This window comes from Drosophila kikkawai, chromosome X (assembly GCF_030179895.1).
Source record: "Drosophila kikkawai strain 14028-0561.14 chromosome X, DkikHiC1v2, whole genome shotgun sequence".
Classification (NCBI taxonomy): domain Eukaryota; kingdom Metazoa; phylum Arthropoda; class Insecta; order Diptera; family Drosophilidae; genus Drosophila; species Drosophila kikkawai.
Window position 1 is genome coordinate 8333964 of NC_091733.1, and position 23412 is coordinate 8357375.

General features: G+C 37.7%; 2 protein-coding genes across 6 annotated transcripts in view; both read right to left on the reverse strand.

The window, feature by feature from the left end:
- Positions 1–274: 274 nt before the first annotated feature.
- sesB (stress-sensitive B) lies at positions 275–6227 on the reverse strand. Of its 2 annotated transcripts, none has more exons than XM_017173550.3 (4): positions 6077–6227; positions 1686–1986; positions 1486–1613; positions 275–1414 (listed from the first exon to the last, which is right to left on the reverse strand). In XM_017173550.3, the coding sequence occupies exons 2-4, from the start codon at positions 1980–1982 to the stop codon at positions 940–942; spliced, it is 900 nt and encodes a 299-aa protein (XP_017029039.1). In that variant the 5' UTR covers positions 1983–1986; positions 6077–6227; the 3' UTR covers positions 275–939. The 2 variants fall into 2 exon arrangements, with proteins under 2 accessions (XP_017029039.1, XP_017029040.1); XM_017173551.3 differs by lacking the exon at positions 6077–6227 and adding an exon at positions 3896–4046.
- Positions 6228–13427: 7200 nt separating this feature from the next.
- The window catches only part of Imp (IGF-II mRNA-binding protein), a 33577-nt gene continuing 23592 nt past the window's right edge, over positions 13428–23412 (reverse strand). For 3 of the 4 annotated variants that reach the window (XM_070288194.1, XM_070288195.1, XM_017173475.3), the window contains 4 exons: positions 21152–21526; positions 20371–21079; positions 20067–20222; positions 13428–19991 (listed from right to left, as the gene is read on the reverse strand). In XM_070288194.1, the coding sequence (XP_070144295.1) occupies positions 19614–19991; positions 20067–20222; positions 20371–21079; positions 21152–21526 (1618 nt within the window). In that variant the 3' untranslated portion in view covers positions 13428–19613. Of the gene's footprint in view, positions 19992–20066; positions 20223–20370; positions 21080–21151; positions 21527–22115; positions 22290–23412 lie in introns of all 4 variants that reach the window. The other variant, XM_070288193.1, reaches the window with a different exon arrangement.

Genomic DNA, 23412 nt, shown 5'->3' on the forward strand with positions numbered 1-23412 from the left:
GTAACCAAAAGATCCTAGTTCACGCAATGTCCGTTTGAATACGTATAATATACATAGAACATTGAAAAAATAAAAATTAATTAAAGAAGCGATTTATTTATAACAAAATATAGATATTTTTAAATTTTTTAAACCCTCACATGGTTTGGTTCAACCCCCTTAACCCTTGCACCCAACCAAGGTCAGATGTAGGCCATAATACTGCCAGAGCAATATACATATACACAAACACATATACACAAATCTCGCTGTGAATAATAAATAAAACACAACATTGTACTATTTTTATCAATTTTTATATATTTTTAAACCAACCTAGGTTGAGTTTGTTGTTTGTCGAGTCGTGTCGTGTCGGAGGCCAAAAAATCTCTACAGATGTTCGGTCGAGATTCTTTGGGTACTCCTATCGATAACACTCTGGTTGTTTTTTTGGCTGTGGAGATGGCGCGACCCAGCAGCATGACAGATAGGATATAATGGATATAGCCTAACCCAAACTTAACAATACTAATCAATATCAATATCGTCGCTATGTTCGTTCGTCTTTCAGTGTATACTGGGTGCTCCCATGAGCCGAGTCGTTTCCTCTTCTCCTAGCGTATTTATTTCTTCTGTTGCTGTTTTGCCGTTTGCTTTGTTGTTCTATTGATTCTGGCCATCCATCGTTCCCAGTTATTATATATAATATAATTTCATAATTATATCTGTGGGGGGACAGGGGGGCGAGGGAAAAAAGGGTGATTTTTCTTATTGCTTGCCGTTGTTCTTGCTAAGGTGATTTTGGTTTGCAGATCAAACATTTGCTGTTGCTGTTGCTCTTTCAGTTATCTAACATAATTATAGCTGGTAGTGTTTAGTTTTCTTGTTTTTGTTTTGTTGTTGTTGTATGTAGTTGTTGTATTTTGCTGTTGTTTTGTTTGAATAATTTAATAATTTAATTTACAAGAACTTCTTGATCTCATCGTACAACACAAGCACGAAAGCACCGCCAGTGCCTCTGAGAACGTTGGAGAAGGCGCCCTTGAAGAAGGCACCAGTGCCCTCCTGCTTGGCAATGGTTCCCCAGCAGTGCAGTGTGTTCTTGTAGATGATCTCGGTGGACTTGCGGCCAGACTGCATCATCATGCGACGACGCACGGTATCGAAGGGATACGAGACGATGCCAGCAACGGTTGTCACAACCTGGGCGATGGCCCAGCTGATGTAGATGGGTGTGTTCTTGGGGTCGGGCAACATACCGCGAGCGGTATCGTAGAAGCCGAAGTAGGCGGCACGGTAGATGATGATGCCCTGGACGGACACACCGAAGCCGCGGTACAAACCGACAATGCCGTCGCTCTTGAAGATCTTGGTCAAGCAGTTGCCCAGACCGGTGAATTCACGCTGACCACCCTTGCCAGTATCAGCAGCCAAGCTGGATTAAAGAAAGAAAATATAACATTAGCCACAGATTGCATAAATTTCCTAGTTTTGTTATAAACTCACCGAGTACGGGCAAAGTCCAAGGGGTAGACAAAGCACAGAGAGGTAGCACCAGCGGCACCACCGGAGGCCAGGTTACCGCAGAAGTAACGCCAGAACTGGGTGTTCTTGTCAACACCTCCCAGGAAGACCTAATGATGGAGATAAGAACAGCAAAATTATAATTAAAAAGTCGCTAGAGTTGACGGAAAAATATACTTTACCTGCTTGTACTTGTCCTTGAAGGCAAAGTTCAGAGCCTGGGTCGGGAAGTATCTGATGACGTTGGCCAAGTTACCGCGCCAGTACGAGCCAAAACCTTGTTCCTTTGGAATGCGGATAAAGCAATCAACCATGCCCTTGTACTGCTTGTCGGGGCTGATTTGTTTCGAGATGTGCTGAACCTGCAGGAGCAGCTTCACACGCTCAATGGGGGCGACGGCAGTCTTTGAGACGGCTGCGGAGATGCCTCCGGCAGCGAAGTCCTTGACGAATCCAACAGCATCGAAATCCTTGCCCATTTTGCTGTAAACACATATATATAGGGGTGATGGCACCCAAACTTTCAATTAATCGTCGTCTCGACATCTCCTTCACATTCTCTCTTCTTTTGATTTCTTGATGGAGTCTTGATGGAATGATCACCTCTGTGGCGGTTCGATTGATTGATTGATGGTTGGATGGATGGATGTTTCATACACGGGTGGGAGTTCCCCATGCGTTGCATAATTTTTTTTACGATTTACGGTGTACGATATACGATTTACGATTGATGAACGAACGAACGATAATGATGGATTCACTTTTTTTTATATACACAGGTGCATAAGGCACAAGAAGAATAACCCAAAAGCCAAATAAAGATGTGAGTAAAATAATGATACAAACCAAAAGCAGGAGACATGCACTTTTCTTTTTTCTTTTTATTTTTTTTTTATTCGCACTATGTACAACACTTGTTAAATGAATGGGGTTAAAACGAAAACGAATAGGTATAGCGAGAAATAAAAACGTAACGAGAGCGCGGGAAGGTTAAAAACAAGCAAATTTTAGTACAACTTATAAGTAATAATTAATAATATAATAATAATTAAATGTGTTTTGGAATATGGTATAAAATGGGGTTAAGAAACAAAGATTATTTTGGTGATCTAGTTACAAACAAATATACATAAATACATATAAATACATAAATGAATAGATAATAGAGAATAGAATGTGGGGTTAGTTATGTGAGCGGTAGTGACTTGTTTAGCTTTTCTCCTTAGTTACTCATAAATTACTGTATTGGTATTGGCTAAAACCAGTTAATGTTTGCAAAAAAAAATAATAATACCCCAACAACAATTAAAGGCCGGCTGAACTTGCCACGTGGTTTGAATAAATGGCAATTTTCAGTGTATTCGGTTTGAGCTCCAACCAGTTTGGAGCCCCTAACTCAATAAAGAGTTGCCCTCGAAATTTAAGAGAAGCTCCTCCTCCACTGAGTTGGTTACGTGGCATGGCCGCCGCTTGTGTTCAACTCTTTCCATTTACTGTGCATCTTGCTCTTAGTTGTTAATTGAAACTGCATTTTTCTAGTTTTCATTTAGCAAGAGCAATAATGTTTGCATATTTGGATTGCATAATTGCCACACTCAAGGCAGAGAACAAATAATAGAGGAAAGTTCAATGGAAAATTCGGTGTATGGGTATTGGCGCAAGTGAGAGTGGGATGGCTATAGGGGCCAAAACTTATTCTTTTCTGTTCTTTTTTTTGGCAGCTGGCTTTTGCCATTGAAGCGTGTTCGATAATTTTAGAATTTCAAGTGTGCAAAGAAGAAGCGCCAGCAGCAGCACCAGAGCTAGAAGAGAGCGTTTCACTATATTTTAGCGAAATTCAATTAGCATATTCTAGGCCGCACCGCACCGCCTTTCATTGATGGGTTTATGTAACACTTGACAAAGACAAAAGAGACACGAGCAAGAGCGGAACTTGGCTTGCTTTCTCTTCATTGTCCCCTCTCTCTTTGGCCAACTGTTCTATGGTGGTTATCTAATCGGGGCTGAAGAGAGCCCCAAAGCTTTTGCTTCAGCAGCGAAGAGAGCGTGATGTAATAGCCGCAGCTGGAAAAATTCTAGTTGGCCCCAAAAGAAAGTTGCACGTGGAAAGCTAAAGCTTCTCCGAGTTGTATCCAATCCAGGCGAGTTGTGCTTAATTCATTGTTATTGATTGCATAAGAGCAGCACCGTAAACCACAAAAAAAAAAAAGTAACCAAGCGATTCAAGTCAGCTCGGTTTATGTAACCAGCGAACGGAATATTCTCTTCCATCAGATCAATTTGATTGGAAGTTCGAAGAAAAAAAATCTAGTCACTCGCGTTGCTTCGTTCGATTGCAGATGCAGATGTGGATGCAGTCGAGTTATTCAATTTAATTTCAATGCATACGTACTATTTGTATGTGTTTTATATCACAGCACAAAACCGAAAAAAAAATATTTATCCTTTCCCTTGGAATTCAAAGGTCTTAACCGGACGGCAACTAAATTGCTTGTGAAAGTACCGTACGCCGGAATCAGCCAGCTAGCCTGCGCTGCCTGCGTTGGCGTTGGCGTCAGCGAGGCCGCAGTCGACGTCAAGTTCAGCAACAGTTGCGGGAGAGCGGGGCGGAGATGGGGGCAGCGGCAGTGGCAGAGGGAGAGAGCGTGCGAAAAGCGTCATCCATCTATCGGCTGGGTTGGCAACAGCACGTGTGCGATAGAGAGGGCAGAGGCAGCGATAGGGGCGAGAGCGAGATCGTCGCTTATCAGTGCTAAGAATTCAATGCCGTGTGGGTTGCATAAGAGGAAGTACTCGCATTAGAGAAAACACTTTTTGTTTCGTTTAGCCGCCCCGAAAATGCATATATGGCCAATTGTTTTTCATTTACCCCTTTCGAGGTTTTGGCTTTTGCTTGCCAAAAAAAAAATACATCAAATAGAACACTAAATGCTCTCCCTCGCTCTCTGTCCAAAGAACATTCACAGTTGGCAATGAGCCGAGGCGTCAGCTGCGAAGCATGTGACTAGGCTTTCTCGCTCTAATTCTCCCGCTCTCCTGGCTTTTGCTGGCTCACGCCCCCTCTCTTTCGCGCACGCGGAAGGGCGGCTGGCAGCTCGGAAAGTGCGTGAAGCGATTAGATAAAGGCCGCTAATACAGTTATTTATATAAGGCCTGTCTGCGCCGCTTTTCAAGGTCCCGCTATCGCAAAAAAATTACATAAAAAACAAGAGCGAGCGCCGCCGCCGTTGGCTACAAGCCAACAAAAAAAAAAAAGAAAATAGAGAAAGAAAAAGTGCAGCGGAGTTGCGGCTAAAATTAAACGTCGGCCAAGTTTACACAGAATCTGATTCTGAATAGGCGTCAGCCGGGAGACTCGGATTTCGCCAAACTCAACGGAAAATAGGGCGTGGAGCCAGACATTAAACAAACACGAGGCATTGAAAATTTCCGCCGAGTCGCCAATTTATCGGCTGTATCCAAGCCGATGATGACTTGGTTTTCCAATGAATTAATGCGATTCGCTTGGAAGATGCAAAAACACACACTATCGCGAGGGAGTCTGTGCCCGTAATCAGTGCAAAATGGCGCTAAAAGGCCGGACAAAAGGGCAAAATAAACATAAAAATCACATGAATACCTGAACGTGTGACGTCCGGCGTTTGACGTCAGAAGCCCAGGAAAAACGGCCACAGGCGAATTGTTCTGTCGGTTTTGTGGCCAAAACTTTGTACTTTTGACACGGCGAACGAGGAAGAGAAAGAAAGCGGGTCACAAGAGAAAGGAGACAGTTACATTTTCTCTTACGAATAAAACGGCACTCGTACACACATACAGATAAGAACTTGCACGCGCAGCTGGGCCCCGGCAGGGGAGCGAGCGAGAGGGCGCTACAGCACATGGAATTAATTCGCCAGTGTGTGCGTGCGTGGACCGGGGCAATGGAACAATCAATTGCCACACTTTCATCCAATAAATCCCCATATGAGCCCACAAATGCACAAAGTGCAACTCAATTTACAGCAAGAGGCGTTTTGTGCACAATTCAAGCGAAAAAAAAAAACGCCGCAAGGGCGAAATTGCGAACCGGAGCAGGCCTGCCAACTCGCTGCGAATTGCATAAGTTGGCAGTTCCAGCGTGGTTGCAAAAAAAAAAAAAGGAGAAAAATGGGAAAACCACGCTGCGTGGCTCAAAACGAAAGATGACTTCAGATTTCTGACTCAACGGCATCGTTGGGCCGTCAGGGGCGTTTCTTCGGGCAATTATTGCTGGTTTCATTTGGGCCTCCGCACGACTTCGCCTCCGCCGCAATTACTTCGCTTGGTTATATAAGCACATTTTTCTTGGGGACTTTCAGGGGCTAGTTAGGGCAAAACCAACGCCGCTTAGCCATACATATACATTCCATATCCAAATTAAACCAACACCGACACAGTAAAAAAATAGCACATTACATAACTAAAGAATCTAGTGCAAGGTGACGTGAAAAAAATCAATGGCGGTACAAATGGCGGCACCAGGCACTGCCCCGCCGCCGCCGTTGGCCGGGGCACGCCGCCGGGTCGTAGGGGTAAATAGAAAAAAGCACAATACCTTCAGTTGTTAACTTCTCACAAAAGTCACAGAATAAAAACTTCTTTTGCAGAAACGACGAAGCGCGTGCTCACTTGGCGAACAAAATTCGTGAAGTGTGGCCAGACGGCGTTCGCCTGGGTTGCTGAAATTTGGTTGCCCAAAACCGAAATCGCGATATTTGCAGTTGATATTTTGTGATATTTCCTCCTTGGTCACTCTGAATCAAAGCAATGTGTCAATTTACATGTTGGGGTAGAATTCTCGTTTTTGGGGTAGAATTCTCGTGTAGAATGTAGAGTGTTCGAGAGCGAACAATAGACTTCGGCAGCCTTCGGCACTGTTGCCAGAGTCGCTTTTTTCCCGTCAAATCTGAAAGCCATTTGCAAGAAAAATTTACAAACAGCGGGCAGCGGGAATTCTGGCTTTTTATTTTATTCAAATGATTTTTTCCGATTTTTTGTGTATGATCGTTACATTGGTTGCGTTCAGCAACGAATACTGATCCATCAATGCTAATTTTAAGAATATTCTTAAGAATACTTTTAAGGGGGGACATCTGAGTAACTTTTTTTAAAAATCGAAAAAATTTTTTTTTTGCTTAAAAAATTCTTTAGGGTTTTAAAAATAACATACCAAAAGATAGATTCCGGCAAATGTGTCTAAGTGTCGAAATTTTCCATTCTGCGGCGATGCCTCTCATGTAATATATACGATTTTAAAACTTTAAACCCGTTTTTCTCAAAACCATTTTTTTTGAGTTGGCCGGAAACCTAACTCGAACAAATCTTAACCGATCGATCTGAAATTTTGACAGTATATTCCAAATACCTATGGCTATCGACACAAGTAGGATTTTTTTTTTTTTGCTTACTTTTTTTTTTATCAACAATTTTGTGACGTTTTTTTTTCATGAAAATTGAACTTTTTATTTAATCACTCACCATTTTGCTAAAAAACAAAATATCGAAAAAATCCTACGTGTGTCGATAGCGGTTGAGATACAGAAACTAACAAAATGTAATTTTTTGTTCTAGATTAAAAATTACGGACGTTAGGTTTCCGGCCATGGACCCCTTTTAAAAAAATAGGGCCTACGAAGAAATGCTGCACAGCCGCCATTTTGTTTTCGATTAATTAAAAAAAAAATTTATTTTGTAGTTCACATCTAACATTATAAAACCTACTTTAAAATTTTTCGATTTGCTTTTTCATTTGGCCAAAAAAAAATTCTTGAAAGTCGGCTTTTTTTGGCCAGTTACTCAGATGTCCCCCCTTAAAAATACTTTTAAGAATACCTATAGGGATAGCATTAGAAGAAATTCCTCGTTTTTGACCGCAGCACTATGTGGAATTTGACCCGTTTTTGTGGCCAAAACTCATTTTTCGCGAGTACGCAAATTTCTGTTTTTTCAACGACCATGTTAAGAAATGATCAAAATGCTATGTTGCATACCTAAAATTTTAACTTAACAGTTTAGTGTTAAGATAACAGCTGTTAAAGTCAGTTGTTGCAAGTAAACAACACGTGCTGTCTTTATGGTTAACTTTGCTGTGCAATTTCAAATTGGAATATCTCAGGCAAGAAATCAATAAATATAAAATTCAGATTAGTACTATGTGTTGATACAAATATGTTGCGTGTTTCGTTCGTAGTTTTCTAAAAATTTGTGTATTTAGCAAGTGATGTCCCCTTGTTATTTTTGGAAAGAAAGTTAAACTTTTCAAAGAGCTTAAAAACAAATTTCGAGTTGTTTCAGTGAGTGTCCATATACATGTTGTAGAGTAGTCAGTCACCAACAAATTTGTCTTTTCAAAAACAGATTTTTTTAGCCTTTTCCAAAATTTTTTTGGCTTTTTTTAATCACTCTTCCAGTCAAAAACCGCTTTTTTTTAAGGAAAAGTTGGCAACACTGCTTCGGCAGCACCTTCGGCTCCGTTGCAACCGAACCGAGAGAGATGTTCGACGAACGTGTTTGAATGTGAAATTTTGTTGCCCAATACCGAAATCGCGATATTTTCATTTGATATTTTGTGATATTTTCCCCTTGGTCCCTCTGATTTCAAGGTAAAATGTCAAAACAAGGTTTTACATGCTTGGGGTCGAATTCTCATGTAGAGTGTAAAAATGTAAGTATATCAAAATACCGAAATCGCGATGTATGGTATTTTCTCCTTGGTGACTCTGAATTTCAAGGTAAAATGTCAAAACAAAGTTTTACATCTTGGGGTTGAGTTCTCATGTAGAATGTCAAATGTAAGTATCAAAATATCAATATCGAAATCGCGATGTTTGGTATTTTCTCCTTGGTCACTCTGAATTATATCGATATTTTTTGGCGTTTTGTTCCTGGTGGTATAAAAACTAAAATCAAATGGTGGGGAACATAGATGTATGTAGAAACTGATTCAAATACTTTACATGGAGTTTTTACTTGGTTTAAAATTGATTAAACGTTGAATTTCATGCAAGTGAATTCGCAGAATCAGAACTTGGGAATTTTAGGAACACTTCCTGCCATTGAATAAATTCATTTAAATTTTATTAACTGAGAAAATATTAGCACACATTTTTATATACGAAAAATCATTTATTGAGTAAATTTCTTTTCGATTTGTTTTTCACATTTTCACAAAATTGTATTTGGGTTTAGTTGTAGTTGTAGTTGTATAGCTTGTTCTCTAATATTTTCCTTGGCCTTGGGATACACTTAAGAAAGCCTTGTGTGGGTGAGTGGGTGTATTTGTTGCTTTTCGCTGAATGTGTGTGGGTCTCCTTGTGGTAATTGTAATTTTTTGTATGTTTTGTATTTTTTTTCTTTTTGTAATCCTTGTATTGAGCGCTAGCAATTAACATTTAATTACACCGAAAAAGGGAAAACATCTTACGCAGATAAGTATGTATGTATGCATGTATACACCTATGTTTATATCGTTCCTGGATCCAATGGGTGTGTGGCGATCGATTGAAATGAAAACACGATGGTACTTGGGTTACGGTTACAGTTACGGTTAGTGGTTAGTGGTTATGGTAAATGTAAACAAATGCATAGTAGTACTCGCTAGTAAATACTGTCTAAACTATGACACAACTGACATCGAGTAGCCTTCTAACGGGGGTCTGCTCTCTAGCCTATATATGTCCTATATCCTTTACGCGGTTAACTATATTCCATGGGCAGATACAAAAAATACACAGAGTGGATATTCGATATATAGTGTTACGATATTGGATAGCGTTCTGGTTGCGTTGTGGTTAAAAAACACAGAGTTATACAATGTTATGGGGAATATATGTTTGTGGGTAGGTAGGTAGGCTTTCCCTTAACCATTTTCTATTTTTTTTTGTGATTTCTCGTTTTTTTAATAGTATTTTTTTTTGTTTTGGTTTTTTCATCGATTTTTCATTGATTTTTCATTTCTTGTATAGGAAACAACAAAAATGGACGCAAAATTATTGTTATAGTAGTATTCAAGTTTACCCATCTTGCTTTTAAGTTTAGTTAACTATATAGGAATATGCAAAACGTACACTTATAATATTATTTTCTTGTTTTATTTTTGGTTTTGTATCTTGTACACTACTGGCCGAAATAATAAGTACATGCGTATGTGGTTTGTTTCAAGACCTATAAAATTTGTTTGATAAACTTAAGAAAAAAACCCACTTTATTTTTAGTTTCCGTACTTATTCCAGATAATAAAAATAACTGCCTAAAGGATTTTACATTTCAAATTTAGAGACAGGGGTCAATATTATCCAAAAAGCATGAAAATGGGCTGGCCGAAATAATAAGTACACCCATTCTTCTAAGTCTAGAACTCGGAACGTATTAAATATTTTTCACTTCTTTCTACTTATAAGTAAACTTAGATTAGTATCCAATAAAACCACACTCGTTTTAGGTAACTTTCGCTATTATTTTTGGCATTCTAGTAGGAAGTCTGTGGCAAGTCAGTACTAGAAGCTGAGACCAGGTTTCTTTAGCAAATCTTCACAAATCTTCAACATTTTAAAATGTTTTGGTTACAATTCGACGTTTTAAGTTTCCCCACAATGTTTAGTTTAGGTTTATGACAGGAGACTGACTTGACCATCTCATAACAGTTACCTCTCTCTTGCCAAAAAGGACCTGTTTGGTCATCCAAGGCCATTTCCGGCGAAATTGACATTTAAATTTGAGCTCGAACAGTTTGTCGTAGACTGCATGAGACAGGATTACAAGGACGTACACCCAAAAGGTTCTATTACTTCAAGGAAAATTTTTTCAGATGAAGCAAAAGCTTTGCAACATTTTTTTGGTATGGTCTGAACCGGAGGTGGAAACAAAATACTTTGGGGCAATGAAACAAAAATATTTCTTTTTGAAAACGATTCTAGACGGTTTGTACGTCAAACGAAAGTAAAAAAATTCAGCTTTGAAACGCGAAAATAAAAGTTAAGCCCGGAGACAGATGCATAAAGGTCAGGGGCTGTTTTTCCTGGCATGGCGTTGTGCAAATACATCTCATAAATGGTATTACGACCGAAATCGAAAATAAAACTTTTTTAACTGGCATCTTCTAACCATATGCTTAGGGAAACATGCCCTTCCGATAGATTTTTCAACGAGATAACGATCCAAAGTAAACCTTAAAAGTCATCATGGCCTGGTTTAGGGACAAAAAAGTAACCGTCATGGGTTGGAAAAGTCAGTTTCCGAACTCATACCTAATTAAAAATTTATGGGGAAACTTAAAACGTCGAATTGTAATCAAAACATTTTAAAATGTTGAAGATTTGTGAAGATTTGCTAAAGAAACCTGGTCTCAGCTTCTAGTACTGACTTGCCACAGACTTCCTACTAGAATGCCAAAAATAATAGCGAAAGTTACCTAAAACGAGTGTGGTTTTATTGGATACTAATCTAAGTTTACTTATAAGTAGAAAGAAGTGAAAAATATTTAATACGTTCCGAGTTCTAGACTTAGAAGAATGGGTGTACTTATTATTTCGGCCAGCCCATTTTCATGCTTTTTGGATAAAATTGACCCCTGTCTCTAAATTTGAAATGTAAAAACCTTTAGGCAGTTATTTTTATTATCTGGAATAAGTACGGAAACTAAAAATAAAGTGGGTTTTTTTCTTAAGTTTATCAAACAAATTTTATAGGACTTGAAACAAACCACATACGCATGTACTTATTATTTCGGCCAGTAGTGTATGTCTTCTTATCGATCTGATACTATATATAAATGCAGCTCTAAAACTTGTATTCCTTTGACATTATTTTCCATCTGGCGGCATCCCAAGTCGTGTCTCGTCTCGCATTTATGCTGTCTGTATATTTCTTACGCCTTTCAAATACATTTAATAACATTTCTATAGAAATATTCAAAGCTGAGGTAGTTATTTCATCCATTTATTCTTTACTTTAGTTTACGTTAGGTTATGTTACTCCATAAATACGCTGTAGTTTAGTTAGGTATACACATCTATGTACTCATATCTGACGACTCATATTACCTTGCTCACATATTCACATTAAATTCATAATTTAGACGAGTGTTGGAGTGGGGCTTACTGGGGGTTTTACTTTTTAGCTTGGTACAAAGGACAACATCGAAAGCCTCGCGAAACGATCGGTGTATCGGAACGCTGGAAACTTATCGGAACATCGGGACGTCGGAGAGTCGAAGGATAACAACTGAAAATCAAAAATGCTGAACTACAACGGAAGTAAATAAAAACAAAATGGTAAATAATAGTTTGTGGGTTTTTTTTTGTGGTTTTTTAATAATATTTTACTCTTTTTTTGTTATATTTATAATATTTATAGATATTTTAGCTCTGTAATGTAGATACAATGTACAATGTAGATACATCCTGTGTCGTCACATCATCATCCTCATGAAGATTATGCGTAGATTAAATGAACTTAACGTGTAAAAAGTAGACGACGCAAAAAAAAAGCTCTAAACTAATTTAGGTAAAGATAAAGGTAAATTTAAAAATAATTAATGTAAAAATAGTTGTATTTTTTTGTTTTTTTTTTCTTTTTCGTTTGTTTTGTTTTCTTTTGTAAATTTTCCTCTTCAACTTTAGTTGGTTTTTCTCTTTTAAGATTTATTTTAGGTTTTTTTTTATTATTTATTATTAAAGTGTTTAAAGTGGTTTCTATATAGTTTGCTCGCCATTCAAAAATTTCCAAAAAATTATAGTGAGGGATGAGGGTGAGGGATATATTGGGGAGCGCAGGGTGAGTGGGTGTGGTGTCCAGCGGATGGCTTTAATTATAAACTACTATCACACAGGCAAACCAGGCGCTGGATGGCGGTGAAATGGGACATCGAGGGGGGATGAAGGATGAGTATAATAGGACGGGGCATGGGGCGCTGGAGGGTGCAGGGGGGTGGCGGTGGCAATATGAAATACACAACAAAAAATTAATAAAAATAATCAAAGTAAATAATCGTGGGAATCGTAGGTATATTCCCACTTTTGGGGTACAACATCAATTGGAAATCGTTTCAAAGATGCCAAACAAAAATGCAATAAACCCTCTTCTACTTCTACACAGGCTGCCTTCTAGGTTTATCCGATCTATACTTTATGTATTATGCTTATGTATGCTTTACAGATTATTGTTTTATCGTTTAGTTTTAGGGTTTAGTTGTTAGTTTTTAGTTAATTAGCGTTGTTGTAGTTGGGATAGCCGAAATGCTGTATGTATGGTGTGTTTGGTGAGTATGGTGTGTTTTCGCATGTGTGGTGGGTGTGTTGGTGTGGTGTCTTTGCAATAAATATAACGGTAACTAAATATATGTTGTAGCTCAGTCTCCAGTTGATTACCGTGTATAATTTATTACAAATCGAAACAATAAAAAAATATACGTAATATTTTAATATATATATGAATAATATTAAATAAAGACTATTAAATATATATTTATATATATACATATAGTTATATATATGTATACCGGTATATATATATTCAAAATGCTTGAAATGTACAAAAACAAACAAACAAAGCTCAGGGGTTTTGGGGGTCATTTCGTATCCTTTTTTCTCCTTCCTATCCGCGCGTTCTTCGTTTCGTTTCGTTTCATTTGTTCCATTTCGTTTCGTTTCAACGCGTTGCCTATATATCGTATTTAATAAATTTTGGATAAGATCTTGTGGTTGCTATTGTTACTGTTTTCGTTATACATTTACATTACGAATAGGGGGCTTCTTTTTATATCGAACTTTACATAGAGAATTTAGTGTGTGTTTGTATATGCGTGTGTGGTGTGTACTCAAAACTTTGGATTTTTTTCTTGTTGTTATTGTGTTGTTGTTTTTAGTAGTAATATTTTTAAAGTTCTCGTTTCGATTTTGTTATATAGCTTGTTTCTTTTTTTTTTTTTTGTGGTTTCATTTTGTTAGATTTTAGATTTTTTTTTTGTTTTTCTTTTGTTGTTTTTTTAAGTGTTGTTGTGTGTGTTTGTAGTACATTTTTCTTACGGCTGACACAATTGGTTTTTATTTATTCCATTTTTTATTTTGGATGCTTAATGCTTAAATGCTAAAAATATATAGTAAATGTTTTGAAAGTTTTATTTCATGTTCTGAAGTTCATGTTTTCTTCTTGAAAATTTGTATGTTCAGTTTCGGTTTTATTTTGACTTTTTTCTTTTATATTTTCAATTCGCCTTTGTTTTTGTTTAGACTCAGATCGCATGCAATTCCATGCTGTTCCGCTGTGTTCTTTTCCATGCGTTTTGCTTTTGTTTTGTTTCAAGTTTTGTTTGGTTTTTGTGTCGTCTTTCAGAGTGGTTTTTAATTTTTTCCTGCTTTTGTTTTTCTTTTTTGTCGACTTATTTTCTGACTGCTCTGGATGATCTGCTGGCTGATTTTGCGTCCTAATTTCTTTTTGAAACTAAAAAATAATTAACCCCCCAATTTGTATCGATTAATTTAGTGCTGTTTTATCGGACATCGCTCATGTCTAACACTATAGTAATTAAATCTCTTGTTTAGCTTTAGGTCTTTGCTTTAGATTTAGCTTTAGGTTTAGTTTAAGTTTTAGTTTTAGTCACTTGCTTATATCATTATATTTCATCATTTTCACTGTGTGAGTGGCGGCTTGGCTTTTTGGGCTATTTGCTCTGCTTCATCGTTCTTTTTTCATGTCCCTTTCCTTTTCTGCGTGGCTAACGGTTCTCTAGTTGTTTTTCTTTAGCTGTTGTTGCTGTCAAGCTTACGTTTAAACTCGCGTTATATCGTTATCGTCTATCGCTATCCCTATCGTAAAAGAATGTCTCATTTATCAACTGTTGCTATCTCTCCCTCCTTCTCTGTCTGGCTTTCTACTGTCTCTATCCAACTTTTAAGTGCCTAACAATTAAAAAAACAAACCTCAGTTTTCCGTTTTAGTTTTTTGTTTTTTTTTTTTTTTTCTGTGTATATGCCTTAAGAAAACTCCTTCCTTTCAATAGGTTAAAAATCCCTTCTCATAATAGACGAAAACATACGAAAAAAAAATAATAATATAATAAAACTTGATTTGTACTCATGTTTGTACCGCTAAAAACGTTTTTCCCTTTCTTTCGCTTAGTTTCTCCTTTGTAAATATTTATATATATGTACATATATAAAAAAATATGCCTTTTTAAAAAAGTTCTCTTTCCTAACTCATTCATTACATTCTTTATGCTTGTGTTAAGAGTTGTATCTTTTTTTTCATCGACATCGATTTACCTTTTCGTTTCGTTTCATTTCATTTCACTTTTAAAGAGTACAAACTTGTTTGTCTTCGTTTTATGTTAAATTATATAGGTATAAAAATTTAAAAAAAGTTAAATCAAAAACCTTTTGAATTCTTTCTGGTAGCAAAGCAAATTTTTTTCTTGTTGTTAGTTTTTTGTGTGTTCTAAACTGATGTTATTTAGGGGTTTTTTTCGTTTTCCTCCGGTTTTCTGTCAAAGTACTTTTGTGGGTTGATTTCTGTGTGTGTGTTGTGTCTGGGTAATGTTGTGTTTGTGTATAAAATGTACATCAAAAGCATTTTTGTCGTCGTTTTAAATAATAATAGTTTTTTTTTTGTATAAATTTTAATTTTTTTTGTTTTTGTTTTAGTAATTAGTTTTTTTTATAGTTTAAATAGTTGTTAAATTTAAAAACGAGTTTATCACACCTTAAACGTTATCAGTACTTGGCACAACTTACAACACAAAAAAGTACTTTTTCTCATTATTCTTTTTCTCATTTCCCTCTTTTTTTTTCGTTTCCCCAACGGGACAATTAAATTTTAACTCTTTGTTGGACGATTTTCGACAGGAAAAACTGTACAAAACTCATGAACACGATGTGACATGTCAGAAATTAAGAAATTCAGATACTGATACAAGTCACTTCTTCCGATTTTCTGGAAATGTTGCTTGGTATCGTTTTTCCATTTTAGTTAAAATCGAATTATCCCTTGCTAAACCGCCTTTCTTTTTTTTTTTTTTTAGCTTTTACTGCCTGGTATCATCCATCATCCGTTCTGGTTCTGCCTAACCGTTGCCTCACTTTCCTTCCTACCTGCTTTAATAACGATATAAAATAGCCTCTAAATACTAAAAAATAATTTCGTTTCTGCTTTTCACTTTCCTCACAATCGCCCTCGTCGTTCTTGAGTTTTCTTTCTACATCATTATCATTATCGTTATCGTTACCATTATCTTTATTCTTATCTTTGTCTTCGTTTTCAACGCGCACGCTAACTCACAAGTTTTCAGTTGTTTTTTGTTTTTTTTTTGTTTGTTTCATTCTTTATATTTTTGTTATATTATGTTTATGATGTTTAATAACCCCCATCAAAATAAACCAGAGCTATAGCTAAATTATTAACTCATCTCGTCTCGTCTCTCGTCGATCTGACTTTTCTTTGATTCAGCATTTGGAATAATAATTTTCATTTCTTTGTTCTTTCATTCAATGTTTTGGAATCTTTTAGAAAAATTCCAATCCGTTCCGTTCGTTCTTTATAAATATCGTATTTAATCATAGATCATCCACATATATCTATATATATCTATATATATGTATATAGGTCTTTGCATTGACAACTTTGGACATTTTTCCATGTAGAAAATTACAAAAAAAAAATATATATATATATTTATATATATACTAATTAATAAGAATTGGTATTCGTTAATTGTTATTTAAAAAAAAGGAGACGAAATTGTTTAGATTTGTATACATATATATATAGATATACATATATAGATTCTCAAGTATAACAAAACAAAATGTCACGCATTTAGATCAAATGTTAATGCCTAGCAACATTCTTATATACACTTCCACCCCTCCCATTCCCTCCTCTTCGGTTCCTCCTGCTGCCTCCTACATCCTACATCCTACATCCATCCCCCCTGCTGAGTCCCTAGTTGATTCTTCAGTTGGTATGGTACAAATATGTAGATATATATCTCTGATCTCTGGGTGGGGAGTTCGAGCCAAAACTATTTCGCGTAGGGCTTTGGTGGGTGAGTGATTGATTGATTGTTTAATTGATTTGATTTTAATTTGGATTGAGTTCGGATTGGGGGTTTCTTTTTCGTTTTTGTGTGTTTTTTTTTTGTTTGGCTCTGAGAAACCTTTGGGAAAAGATTCGCCACACTTAGAAGACTCGTCGTCTCAATCGCGATTCTTCTGTTATCTGGTGATATGACTTTTCCAGTTAGTCTGTTTCTTTGTTTGGCTGACTTTTAACTCAGGTTCTGTTCGGGTTTACTTCGTTTTCTTAGTTGCATTCATTAGTTTTTCATTTTTTCTGTTATTTGTGTTTGCTTACAACTAGGTTTTCAATATTAGTATGGGTTTTCATTAGGATATTTGTTTTTGTTTAGCATTTTTATTCATTGTTACGCTTCGTAAGTTTGGTTTTGAGTTTTTGTTTGCATTTGTTTGTTTTTGTTTTTGTTTTTTTTTTTAGTTTTAGTTTTTAGTTCTTAGTTGTGTTTTTTTTTGTAGAAGATAATGCACTTACATTGAGGTATTTTAATTACTTTTTCAATCTTCTTCAAAGTTCTTCAACTTGTTTGCTTCTGCTTTTTCTGGTTTTATTTAGATTCTTCTTAAAAAAAGACCAAAGAAAGTGTGATATTTTAAAAAATTGGGCTGCCCTAGAGCTTGTACACGCTGCTTGCTGGCTAAATGTTTTTCCTTTCGTCCAAAAATGTAGATTTTTCTTTCTTTCATGTCATTTCTTCCAAAATAATGTGCCGCTTAAAAGTTTTTAATTTTGCTTCTTGATGATTTTTTTTTGTTTGCCGAAATGTTGATTTTTCCTTGATTTATATGCCTGAATATAACAGTTCATTCCGTTTGTCTCCGATGCAAGTGTTATACAAACAAAAGGGTTGGATCGCTGGGGAGTATTGTGGAGGGATCTACTGCGTAACATTAATTCTATGGAATATCTAGTAAGCACTTTTATATATTTACGTTACATACAAAAAAAGATCGTTAGTTAGGTAGTTATTAATTAATTAATAGGCGTAGTAAATGCTTCAAAACAACACAAAACCGGGCTATTGCTATTGTTGCTTGTTTTGGCTTGGTTTTAAGATTGTAGTTTGATTGTTTGTTGCTCCGATTCAGTTACTTGGGTTGGGTTTTGGTCATACTGTTATACTGTCATACTGTCATTGGGTTCTACTATATTCTACGTTCCCCCTAGGAAATGCATTTTCTTACGGGCTTGGATTTTGATCTGGGTCTATCGGTTCTTCGAATTTCAGATTGGCTGATGTATTTTTGTAGTGTCCCATCCATGTATAACAGCTTGTCTCTCATACGCGTCTCAAACGTTATAACGTAACACTTAACGTAACGTAACGTCCTTTAAAAAAAATTAACATTTCAGCACCGTCATTTCATTTCTAGTTAGTTTTTAGGTTTTGTTTTGTTTTTTTCTTTTGTTTTCATTTCAAGGCAAACACATTACAATAGTTTCGTTAACACTATCCTCTCGCTTTCGCTTCGGCTGTTGTAGCGTCTGCGCTCTCTCTTCTCATGCAATTTTCCGATTCTTCGGACTAAGTATAATCAACAATTCTCGTAACGCTTCCCCCTTAGCGACAAAAAGAAGTTAAACTGGGTATATCAATACACAACACAAAACAACTCTTCCAGGCATCGACAAAACTATTTTACATCTGTACAGTTACAGTAAACATTGCTCTCGCTGGCCAACATCCTTATTCCCTATCCATCCCTAGTCAGTCGCTAATCAATCAGCTCTTAACGATATTGTATACATAGATTGTTGTGTAGTATATAGTTCTTTTTTTTTGGTGGCTTAGGCTTGGATTTTGGGTCTGGGGGATTGAGGTCTGTGTTATACTTGGTATAACAGCGAATGGTTTTTGGGCCAACAGTTGCATCAACTGCTGCACATTGTGCACATAACTGAACTTTCCTGTCTTACCTGTCCTACTACGAGGATATAACTCCCAACTAGAGCATGTTTGCTTTCCTGTCATTGTTTTGCAGTGGATGGGGATGTGTGTGTGTGTGCCTCTGGCTTTTGAATTTGTGTAAAATTTGTTGTTGTTCTTGTTGTTCGTGTTATAATTGGTCCAAACAAACGATTCTTATTTTCTTTTGCCTGATTCCTTGCTCTTTCTTCTTCACTTTACTTTGCGTCACGAAGTTCTACTTAAATATATAGGCTCTTAATAAATCTTTGTTAAAAAAAAGTAATTAAAATAAAACGTTTTATATATTTAAATATATTTAAAAAAAAATATAACGCATACACTTCTAAAGGTTCCTTCTTTATCTTTCCATTTCCATTCGTGGGGTTTTCTCTCTAGTTATTTTGTGCTTCTGCTGCTGTTGTTGTTCTTGTTGTTGAAAATTCTGATTATCTCAAGGGATCGGGGATAGTGGGGGGAAATCGAGGGTAAAAGAAAACTATTTGGGCGGTGCCACAAAAGTTGACATAACAAATAGCGAAGGGGAGCGCATATGGAAAAGTGGAGAACAACAACACAAAGCTGCGTTGTTTTTGTTTTTGTTTTTGTTATGGGTGCTGGTGGTGGTTGGTGGCTTTTTGGTGAACAATTTAGATTTAGCTTTAGCGCTTTTTCAATTTAACGTTTTCTCTTTATTTCTTAGCATGCAAATGAAGGATGTTGTTATTGTTGTTGTTATTCCTGCTGTGTGTGTGTTGTGTGGCTCTTCTTTTGCTATGACCTAGTACAGCTTCTGCGCTTGCTGACGGGGTCTTCCTGTTCCCTTAAATGCTCCTGTTCCTGCTGTTCCCAGGTACTTTTTGCCTGGCTTACTTTTGTCGTCGCCTGTGCCAGCACAAAGGTGGCGTCTATTTGTAATTGTTTAGAGGGGTATATTGGGGGGGGGATTGTAATTGTGGTTGATTTTTGTGGGGGGGTTTTTTAGATGGTTTAGATGGTAAATTGTGGTTGTGTTGTGTGTGTTCGGAGGTAGTATCAACCGTAGAAAACCCTGCCTTGGCTATTGTTGGCGCTGTCGCTGCTGCGGCGGTGCCTCCTCTCATCTCATCTCCTCTCCTGCTTACTGCTGTGAGCTCGCCAACTGCTGTTGCTGCTGGGCTGCGGCAGGAGTTGCATTGCCAGGAGGCGGCGGCGATGGTTGCTGCTGTTGCAACTGATGCGAAGTCGCTGCCGTCGACGCCTGCTGCTGATGGTGTGCAGGCGGCGTCGACGATGACGACGCCGATGACACAGGCTGATGATGCAATTGCGGCGGCAGTGGCTGCTGCTGTTGCGATGATGGCGACTGTTGCTGCTGCTGCTGTTGGGCCCCACTGGTGGCGGCGCCCGCTAGGCTCTGTTGCTGTTGTTGCAATTGTTCTTTGGCAGCTTTCTGTTTTTTGGTTACTGGCGGCGGATTTGTCGACAGCATCATGGCACGGATGCGTCGCTGTGCAGACTGAAAAAAAAGGCAGTAAAAAACCAAACGAGTTAATATTGTGTACACACACATATGCTAGGCATCACCGCTCACCTGTACGCTGTAGAATGGTCCGATGATGTGTACCGGTGTCTCTTCATCGCCGCCAGAAGGCGGTGCCAAAGCATGCTCCGGCAGCTTAATCACACTGCCCGTTACCCGCTGCAATTCGCGCACATTTTGGCCTCCCTTGCCAATAATGCGACCCACCTAGAAGTAGCAAAAAAAAAAAAAAAAAAAAAAAAAAAAAAAAAAAAAAAAAAAAAAAAAAAAAAAAAAAAAAAAAACAGATTAGTTATGAAAAATGAGGAAATTTGAGGGAAAAACTATACATATAATATTATAATCTTTTATTTACCTGAGAGCTGGCCACCAGTAACTCGACAGTGAGACGCACATCGTCTGTACCGCACATAAAGCCCTCTTCGCGCATCTTCTCGAAAATCATATACTGCGCCTTCCACTGACCCTCCGGTGTGCCAACAATCGTCACCTTGCGCTCCGTTTGTTGGTCCAGCGGCTTGTCGGCATCGAGAGGAGCGATTTTGAGGGATGCATTCGAAAAGCGCATAATGCTACGGATGTGGGAACCCTTGGTGCCAATAATGGCACCAACAGCATTATTCGGTATATAGAGATAGGTGGTCTCCTGTAGGTCATTTGGAAAAACTGGCGGCACAACGCTGGCCGGTGTCTTGGACATGGCAAAGCTTTGACACGAGGGGAACGGCATGCTCGTATTAAAGACCATGCCGTTGCCCGGTGTCGACATCATTGCCATGGGATGGAGGCCAGGAAACATGAGGCTCTGCGGTGCCATCGCCTGTAGATCATTCTCATAGCTCTGGCGGAGTTTGGTGCTGATTTGATTTTCGGCACGTGACATATTCTCAATTAGACCCTTCACTGTAATGATGCGCTCCAAATTGAAGCTGTTGATGTCATTGATCGAGCTAACGGTGATCTTAGTATCGGTATCCTGCATGATCCGTTTAATGGTATTTCCCGATTTGCCAATGATACGTCCAATCAAATTGTTGTGAGCGAGTATCTTTAGGCAAATTTCACTAAAAGAAGAACAAATTTAAAGTTAAAGTTAATGAAATAATAACCGAATCAAGCTGTCTTGAATCACTTACCCCTTATTCGTGGATAGAGCCTCCTGCTGCATCACCTCCAGGATGCGCTTGCAGGCATTGGTGCAATTCTCTGGATTGCCATAGATCGTTATTGATTTCTCCAGCGAGCCCACATTCTCCTTGCGATGGACGTCGACCCGAGCACGGCTCTGTTGTGTGATCGTCCTTATGGTGCTGCCTTGGCGGCCAATAATGGCGCCCACCATCTCGCTTTGGACAAGAATACGCAGCGGGAAATCCGCCTGTCTGCCGGGGCCGGGCATTCCCGGATACGGGTTGCGTTGGTTGCGCTGGCTGCGCCGCTGATTCTTATCCAGCTGCTCGGCATGCAGCTTGCTGCCCTCGAACTCGACACCGTTCAGACCACCAGCAGCTCTGTCGGGGAACAAACAAAAGACAAGGGCAAAAGGGCGAAGAGTTTGTGATTAGTATTGATTAGGTTTTGAGGAATATATTCCACATTTAGCTTCCATGAGGAATTAACCCTTTCCAACTTCGATCGCTTGCAGTTAAGGGAAATTCCTTAGAAGCTTCGATCGAATTTGGATGGGATAAACAAAACAGGAAGCGGATAGGAAAGATTTGGATGATTTGAATGAAACACTAAACAATGGGAAGAGAGGTAGCCACACAAACCCCCATCCACCCCGATATATATACATATATATGCAAATAAAACCCCCAAAAAACACGTGTATATTATATAATATGTAATGTAAAAGCTCAGCTCGACCTCGCTCCCCCAAAATTTGACATAGAGATGATATATATAACACATACATAGGTTCCGGATCTGCGTTTAACACAAGACCCAAGACCCAAATATCATTTGGAGATTGGTTCGGGGGGTCTGGTGTTAAGCCGAGATTCGGTTTGAGAGATAGAGAGAGAGATAAAGGTAGATTGGTAAGTAGTAGTTCTTAGATGATTAGTGTTTTTTTTTTTTTTTTTTTTGGGTATATACCTTTGCGCCTGCTCAGGATTTTCGAATGTTATATGTACTGTTTGAGTATTTTGATCCTTACTAGAAATAGCCTCACACTGTTTGACGATGCCATAGGGCTTCAGTAGCGGTTCGATGTCTTCGAATCGTGTTTGCATCGGTATGCCGCTTATTAAGATTTTTGATGTCGTAACACTGTGAAGAAAATAGCGTAAAAACACACAAGAACAAGAAAAAAAACAAACAAACACAAAAGAAACAAAAATAGTAGTAGTATGTAAGTAAGTAAGTAGGTAGTAAGTAAATAGTGGCAGTTGTTGTAATGATAGTTGATTGTCCAAAAAAACAAGAGGATAGACAGGGGGAAAGCGGAAGTATGGGAAAATGAATTTGATAAGAACAAAAATATGCGAATAAAGTATAAAGTTATAAAAAGAGAGAAAAAAGCAGTCGGTTAAAGAGAGATTTTCGTGAGAGAAACAGAGCAGCGCAACTAACATCTAAAGAGCGATTTGAGCGAGCGAGCGTGAGATGTACGAGTGATCTGGGTTTGGACTATCTATATAATATATATTATATGTAATATGTATGCATATTTCCTTAGGCAAAAGTCCAGTGTTGCAGAGACAAAGGGAGATTCCTGGATATTACATATAAAACTAATGGACAAAATAATAATCTTTTTAAAACACACATTCATTTTACCGTGAGAGGCGGAACGTTATCCATTAAAATCCATAAAATATATATTTTTAATTATTAAGAAAAATTAAACTATTATTTTGTCCTTTAGTGGGTTATGTATGGTGTGTGTGTGTGTGTGGGGTTTTTGTGGGTGTGAGCGATACAAAAAAAGGTAACATTCAAAGTGATAGCATGGCACAAAGAGGAGGGCGAGAGAAGAAAAGTGCGTGAGTACAGGATAATAGGAGGAGCCATCGCAACTATGAGCTTTTAAGGGATATACTCTCAAGCCCCAACGAGAAGAAGATCCACTCATTATATTCATTTAAAAATCAGAAGGCTTAAAACTCGAATATAAGGTTGTTTCTTTCAGTTCTTTATAAGCTTTATCTCATCTCTAACAATCTTATGATCTGTCATAAGTTCAAGCATTTGTTTTTAATTCTTCATAAAACAAATAAAAAATTAAACCCATTTAATGGAACCAAAAAAATCATAAAAATTACAGTCCTGAAAAAATTTTATAATTTTTAAAATAAAAGTTCAGACATTTCTTTTGATTACTTGCTCAACCAAGCCAAAGAATTCCCATTTGGTTTAATTTTTGGCAAAAATATTACTCCCCGAATTCAGG